General features: G+C 29.5%; 5 protein-coding genes across 5 annotated transcripts; all 5 read left to right on the top strand.

Moving 5' to 3' along the window:
• Positions 1-1,435: 1,435 nt before the first annotated feature.
• C922_04596 (hypothetical protein) lies at positions 1,436-2,546 on the top strand (the record flags this gene model as incomplete). Its single annotated transcript, XM_008820175.1, has 2 exons — positions 1,436-1,600; positions 1,758-2,546. The coding sequence occupies 2 exons, from the start codon at positions 1,436-1,438 to the stop codon at positions 2,544-2,546; spliced, it is 954 nt and encodes a 317-aa protein (XP_008818397.1).
• A 1,887-nt stretch (positions 2,547-4,433) lies between these two features.
• C922_04597 (hypothetical protein) lies at positions 4,434-5,231 on the top strand (the record flags this gene model as incomplete). Its single annotated transcript, XM_008820176.1, has 2 exons — positions 4,434-4,768; positions 4,880-5,231. 2 exons carry the CDS (start codon positions 4,434-4,436, stop codon positions 5,229-5,231), a joined length of 687 nt encoding a protein of 228 aa, XP_008818398.1.
• A 208-nt stretch (positions 5,232-5,439) lies between these two features.
• C922_04598 (hypothetical protein) lies at positions 5,440-5,865 on the top strand (the record flags this gene model as incomplete). Its single annotated transcript, XM_008820177.1, has 1 exon — positions 5,440-5,865. The coding sequence occupies one exon, from the start codon at positions 5,440-5,442 to the stop codon at positions 5,863-5,865; it is 426 nt and encodes a 141-aa protein (XP_008818399.1).
• Positions 5,866-6,152: 287 nt separating this feature from the next.
• Positions 6,153-6,748, top strand: C922_04599 (hypothetical protein; the record flags this gene model as incomplete). Its single annotated transcript, XM_008820178.1, has 2 exons — positions 6,153-6,259; positions 6,292-6,748. The coding sequence occupies 2 exons, from the start codon at positions 6,153-6,155 to the stop codon at positions 6,746-6,748; spliced, it is 564 nt and encodes a 187-aa protein (XP_008818400.1).
• Positions 6,749-6,784: 36 nt separating this feature from the next.
• C922_04600 (hypothetical protein) lies at positions 6,785-6,961 on the top strand (the record flags this gene model as incomplete). The annotated part of the gene is made up of 1 exon (XM_008820179.1): positions 6,785-6,961. One exon carries the CDS (start codon positions 6,785-6,787, stop codon positions 6,959-6,961), a length of 177 nt encoding a protein of 58 aa, XP_008818401.1.
• Between the last annotated feature and the right edge of the window lie 851 nt (positions 6,962-7,812).

Genomic DNA, 7,812 nt, shown 5'->3' on the forward strand with positions numbered 1-7,812 from the left:
CGCTTATATCGTCCCCTTTCAAAATGTATACAAGTCTATATATGGAAAAGACTTTAAATAACAAGCATTTGCGAATCCCTTTTTTTTTAGATTCTACATGCATGTAATTTGAGTACATAATTCAAAAGCAACAGATTTAACTTATTACATTATTTTAAATTCCTGCTTACTTAAGGTGTTTCTTCATAACGAATCGGTCTTTTTTAGAATTTCGAATAAAACTGTTAATGTTCTAGAAAATGTGTCAAATAATAAAAGCGAATAAGCGTTATTAACTAATGCAAAGAGAACGTACAGCACAAAATTACTAAACCAACTAAGTCTTATAATTACATGTTCTATAATTTTTCCACATGGAACAATATACGATATATTCTATAGCAATACTTCTCATCTAACATAGGCGTAGAAAGCAATATTTTTATTTCACCCACAAATATATAGCAATAACTGCTAACTATTATAAGCGCTTATTAAAGTAATTATTATGCTTTTTTCTCCTTGAACACATAGCATCTCTTCATAACCTGTATTTTTATATGTTAAAAAAAAAAAAAAAAAAACAGGAACACCATTTTTAAAGATATATAATTTTAATTATAACGCTTCCTTCCTTAAAATGATTCCATGCAACAAGCAAAACCAACGGAATAAATCATTTTTACGAAAAAATTAAATCTTTCCTTTTAAAGAATTATTATTACAAAAAAATAGCAAAAGAGTATTTATAACGGCATAAAAGAAATAGATATAAGTATGCGCTTCCTAATATCTAAGATATATTCAATTAACGTATGCATTATGGATAGCGATGCTGTACGTTCAGTATTTTTAATTATAATTATATTCATGTATAGAAAAAAGTACATACCGAAGGAAATGCATTTGTTTTAATTTTTTTTTATTTATCGTGCTTGACTATTTATGTACAGAAATGTTTTCTTAAATACAAGTTTAAGTAGATATCAGAACAGTTAAATATTTTACGAATGGGATAAAATCAATAGTACATTTTGTTTGGCTCTTCATAGAATAATTATTCTGATTATTAAAAAGTTTTCATTTTTTTCCTATTCTGTTATTAATTACATATATGTACCTTTTTTTTTTGTTTCTGTTTTTGTTTTTGCTTTATTTAACCTTTTTCCAGTTCCGTGTCTTTATACGTGCTTTTAAGTTAATTTATCTTAAACGCTATTATTTCCACTCTTTATTTTTTTTCAATTGAATGCGTAGAAATGACATAATGTTTTAAGAAAATTTCGAGATCACATATATTCTTTAATATCTCCTTTTTTTATAATAATAGCTTAAAAATTCCCATTTTTTTATGTCCTATATTGAAAATACTATGTAAAAATGTATTCATTTAGACAAAATGGACATAATATAACCATGAACAAGAATTATAATATAGTAAGAGTAAGAAAACTGGATGGAAGACACTCATCAGCAGGTAGAGAAAAGTTTGCCTACTGACCATGAACATACAGGAACTCCAAGAAAGCATCCATTGAATATCAGAATAAGTACATTCATCCTTTTTGTTAAAATTAGTATCTACGCCATTTTTATTTGCTCCATATACTACTCCAGCCATGTAATATCTTGGGAATATTGTATCCCAATTTGAGTTTTCTCCTTATCGTCAAAATTCTTAGAATTAATTTAGAATAGATTAATATATGTACATATATACTCACGTGCATATTTTTTAATAGCACCGAAATAAATGCTTTATGTCAACATTCTCTTAGGGCACTCTTTGCCATCCACGCAACACCCAATGCAACCAAGGGAACGAACCCAGTGTTAAATCTCGCGCACTAGTAGAACAAGGTGCGGTCCATATTAATAAGTTCTCTAAAATTAAAGAATATTCAAAATCATATCATATGCGTGATGATTATCCAACATTTAATGAAGAAACATATTTCAGAAGAGATTTAGGAGCATTTAAATCAAAGGGGGATAGAAGGACATCACAACCACTTCACAACTTAATTTCAAACATTGGAAGTGCCAAAAAAAATTCCTCAGATGAAAATCGCCGATTTTTTGAAAAAGGGATAGAAGACCCTGGTACGGGCATAAACACTCCTAACGTAGTGACAAAAAAACCTGCGAGAGTGTTAGAAGAACCCGTTGAAGCCCTAGAATATAACGCAGCAACGAAAAAACACCCCGATCCAGCGATTGAAGACCCTGACGAAGAGACCATATACTTTGACGAGGAGATAGACGAGCACGAAGAATTCGATGAAGAGGAGAAACGCCTTAGAAACTATTTAGATTCCTATCTGGAGGATGAAGTACTCTTAACAAATATTCATAAATTTATACAAGAAAGCGAAGATTGTGCTAGCAAATATAAACAAAAGAAGTATGATTTTTTTAAACATATTATAGCCCTTAGGAAAAGATTCAATAGGACTATTAATAGCATTAAACATCGTTTGGTGAAACTCATGACACATAGGAGACATTGCCGCATTAAACTGCTAATATCTACTATCATCCGGTTCTTTTCCAGATTACTTCTGTGATAATTTAACTTTAAAGAAAAAGTAAAATATCGGAAAAAAATCAGCTACATATATATGTACATTATATATACACAGACAAATATCTTATGCTACATGCTTTACGCCATCACAGATGAGTGTGTATTAAAACCCAATCTATACGCATGGTTAAGCCTTTTCTTAACGTATCTCTCTTTTTTTAATATTTTATCAATTTGCGAAAAATAATATTTTTTTTTTCTTATTAAAAAAATTAACCCTCTTCAAATTGTTATGTGATTAATAAATTATCATAATAGGTGAACTCTACCTTTACATTTGTGCTGAAGGGAAATTGTTATGTTGGCCAAAAAATGGTTTTTTAACTCACAAATTTGAAAAAGAAATCAAGATGTTGCGCTATGCGCCCTATAAATTACTCATTAATATAATAGCCCTTACAATAGAGGTAAGTTTTTATGGGCTAAATAGAATTTTATATTTGGAAATAAAAAGAAAAGCAGGGGAAACAATGCGATGAGGAAAACTCAGTCAAACTATGCGAAGTAATATAACAGAATTAACTAAAATGTAACGTAAAAGAAGGCCATGTAATATTTTGGCTTATACGCATTACTGAGACTTTCGATATAAACATGTACGGATAATCTTCATGTTTCTTTTTTTATATTAAAAAACTGATTGTAACATTGGAATAAAAAAAAAAAAGTAATGTATAGTATTGTATACAAATATACATGTAATTCAAAAAATACATATTTAAAAAAATTCAATAATATTATATCTTCACGTAACATCTTTTATTATACCTTCTCTTTTTTTTTTTTTTTATCGAGTACTCCACTCTCTTCGCACTGCTGGACAGAAGCGAATTCTCTAAGATTAAATCTGAGAAATTAAAAAGGTGTAAAATCTGCAATTTTACATTAAAACTTAAATAATCCTACATAGCTAAAAAATATAGAAGATTATAAAAAAAAAAAAAGAAAAAAGAAAAAAATATATTAACCTATAAATTTGCACAGATTTCATTAAAATTGTTATTGTGAAATTATTTAGGACAATTAAGGATTACAACTGCTTTATTCCACCATCATTAATTTTAAGTTTATCCAATTTTGTGACAAAATTACATTATAAATTTTTTTTTCTTACGTGTAAAAAAAAGAAAAAAAAAAAGAAAAGTTTATATATATAACATTACGTTTTATAAAATTCATTGTCAAAATAAGACAAACAAGTGTAAATTGTTTAACAAAATTATCATTAATTGGAACTCCATCAATTGTAAAAAATTTCTACAGGAATAAAATCCCCACATTAATATCATTAAACTTTTTTTATTTTTTTGGGAGCCTCTACTGTAATATCATTGCAACAAAAAATGACCAATGTATCACTTTTGTAAGAGCTCAATCGAAATAAGTGGGATAATGTTACATAATGAATTTCCCACTATATTCATGCAAATTTTCCATAACAATATTCAATTTATCCAGTGGTAGCTATTCTACTTTTTACATGTGCAAATTGTTGTTCATTATACGTAAACTTTTAATATACATTTTTAGATTATACGCGTTGTGCCTTTTTAAATAAGTAAAACGCACAATTTTCCTTCTTCTTTTTTTTTCTTTTAACCTTTTTCTTGTATTCTTAAATGTAACATTATCTTCTCCATGCCACTTCTTCGATGAAATATTTTTTATTAACGAAAAGTAGATTAAACGATTTTCTATCTGTTCAAAAAGTAGGAGTCAAAGAGGGCATGGCTGTCCAAAATGCTAATTTAAAGGAGAGAGAGAGAAAAAAAAGACGGTTCTAGGAATTAAAAAAAAACATAAAGCTAGTTCACAATTGTGAATTTAAGGGAAACAATAATTCTAACCACGAATCTCTTTCTGCATAATGAGAAACCGTGTCTATGTCGCATTATTATGTAATCTCCTTCTTAGCTCACTTGATAAAACACCCTATTATTTGAGTGATATCAAAAAAAAAGAATCTTTCGAATTTATACTTCGCATGAAGGAAAAATTAAACCAAATTAGTAAAATGTCTGAACAGCAATATGCACAAGCCGACAAAGGGTATGATGAAGTTAAGACATGCATTGCTCGTATTGCAAAATTAAAGGATGAAAATAGTGTGGGGGACGTAATCAAACAACCAAACGATAAAAGTGGACAAGTGCAAAATGTGACACTTTATATATATAAAAAGGAAGCACAGAAGGTGCTGAGGTATATAACGAAGTCGGCAGTTTTTATAGGCATAACGTAGTAACAGGAATACAACTAACAGATTTCTCTACGCAGGTGAATCAACGACACCAGAGTTAAAATTTGAATCAGAACGGGAAATAAAATTGAAAATTCTAAAATTATCAGGGAATCGAACAAAATTGGACTGTTCTATAAAAATATGAAAGACGCCTACCAGAGTGTCCTTTCCATATTTAAATACTCTCATGATATAGACGAAAAACAAAGAGAAAGCAGAAAAATATCCGAAAATGCAAATGGTTCATATCTTAATAATATGGCATTGGATGAATTCAAAGGAAGACTGAACAATGTAAAAAGTAAACAAATAGCCATTACAATCGAAATTGATAACGCTGCTACGCTGCTGCAGAGTTTGAACAAAATTAAAAGCGACAATAAGAATTACGATAGAATTTTAGAAGAAGCTGTTTCTCAATAATTGAAGAAGCGATGTGATTCATTTAATCAAGAATTGAAAAACACCGTCGATGGCTTAAAGTTGAAAGAAATCCAAGAAAAGTTTAATGCGAAAGGAAAACTACTGCAATAATTTAGAAACAAAAGTGAGCACATTAGAGCTCCATGAGGGAAAATATACCGAAACTACAAAAAAATAAAAGCCTTCTGTTGATGCAATTCAAGACGAAATGGAAGTCATAGAGGAAGATCTCGAATATATCAATTACCCATTTGATGAATTATCAAAGAAAGAACAAAAAATTGAAACTCGTAGATACACATCGGTAAGAGAATGCCTCACCAATAAAATAACGAATGAGTCCTTAGCAATCAATAGAATAAAGAAAAATGCTCAACAATATTTAACCTCCCTCATAAATAAGTACAATTCTATTTATAACGATAGTGCCACTTTAAATGAATATTTCAACACTAAAAGGTTAAATAATAACCATGATTTAACAAATGTTCAGGAATCAACCAGATTGCACATTGAAATGTCCCAAGCCGTTGAAGCATCAGAGGGGATGATTGCAGATATGGAAGATGAGTTCATAACGAACATAGAAGTAGACATAAGTGCTTTACAAAATAGCTCAGACAGATTAAAATAGCTTTATAATAATCGAAAACCCAAACAAATTAGTATAAACCAAATTTACGAAAAAATAAACTTAATTAAGTTGCAAGGAATCAAAACAGGCACCAATAAATATATGGACATAGCCAAAATGTTTAACAAAGTGTTAGAGGCCCACCATAAAAAAATTAGCACATAATAGAAATAAAATCATGCATACTAAGGGAAAACTCAAAAACACAAAAAAAGAATTAGTAAGTCTTGATAAAACGGTTACATTAGAATCCGTTAAAACAATCGAACGAATTATACAATACTGCCATGAAAAGTATACAAGAAATTCGTGAATTAGAAAAAGAGAACAATAAGGAATATAAAAAAATAAAAATATATCGAGGAAAATTTTCACATTTAATAAACGGGAGGAGGTATTACTAAACGATATAAGTGGATACGATAGGACCGAAATTTTGGCTCACGAAAATGAACATGTTCCAGATGACCTAAAAAACGACATAGAAACAAGTAAGAAGGTATCATTCAATTCAGAAGAGCAGTACAGAAAATTGTTAGAATATGTTAAAAAAAATGAGAGTTCATATAGCAATGACGACACAAACAATTTGACTCTGGAAATTTACAAAAAATTAGAAAATGTCAAGAGAAATTTTTCAATCAATATTCCAGAATCAGAGCAGTTACTAGAAATAGAAAATAAGTTTGCATCTGTTAAAGCTATTATTAATGGAATAAAAGTAGATAACAATGTAGAGAAATATGTCGAAGTAGTGTATAAAAGTATTGAACGTGAAAAAGAAAATTTAACAGACTTGACAAGCAGTGAACAAATAAAAGAAGCTGTAAAAAATGTTACACATTATAACGATGAAACGAAAAATAAATTGTCCAGAATTTAAAACGCATTCAAGAAGGTAAAAATAAAGAAAAAAAATATGGAAAAAGTATTTGCTGCCCTCTCTGAAAAAAGTGATAATAACGAGATTCAGAATGATGCCAGAAAAGTTATAGAACACTCTAATAATATGCTGCAACTCTCAGAATCTCACATTGAGAAACTGCGATCCTTGATGACCAATATTGATAAAAAATTGGAAGAAATAAAAAAATGATCAAATTGAAGCAAGAGATGAACATATTAGTAAAATTTCACACATGGGGCAAGGTAAACTGTTCAGCACACCAGAGGGGCAAGCTTGTAATAATGTATGCAGCTCAGGATATAACCATTATGGAAGTAGAGACCATTCAAGAGGAAAAAATGCAGATGGAAATGTCCGTTTTGCAGCAGGAATGGTTTTAGCGATTGAGTGTTTGTTCATTTTTTGCTTTCGCATTGTTTAAAGTCACGGGATAAAACGAAACATTTGGAAGATATCTAAACTCAGTGATAAAGAATTTGAAGGAAAAATCAATGTAAGTCTTCAAGATAAAGAAGAAACTATTGATGTGTCGTTTCACGAAAGTGAAAATGTGTATTAAAAAGAGCGAACCCATATACACGTTTGAAGTGTCCCCTAATTTTTACACTATTACATGTCTATATATTTACGCACTTACACATTGGTATCTTTGTGTGCTCTATTTTTTATTTTGTTTTATTTTTTTTTGTAAAAATGCGCGGCCTTCGATCCGTATTCTCGTTTATTTAATTTTTTCTCAAAACTTAATTTCTGAAATATCCATTTCGTAATAAAAATATCGATTTGTTATAGATCATAAAAAATAGTAACTGTGTTGAAGTAGCGCGAAAAATTCATATACCCCCTAAAGGCAAACACCTGGTAGAAAAAATAAAACGTCCTCGGTGAAATATAAAAAGAGTTATGGTCTTAAAAATAATAATTCATTTAAGACGGATCATTGTCCCGGGCAAGGAGGAGTACTTACCTACTTCAGTACTTACGAAAAATTATTAAAATTACTATATTACAATCATTACAAGAACAGTAGCAACAAGCGC

Source organism: Plasmodium inui (assembly GCF_000524495.1).
Source record: "Plasmodium inui San Antonio 1 unplaced genomic scaffold supercont1.26, whole genome shotgun sequence".
Lineage (NCBI taxonomy): Eukaryota > Apicomplexa > Aconoidasida > Haemosporida > Plasmodiidae > Plasmodium > Plasmodium inui.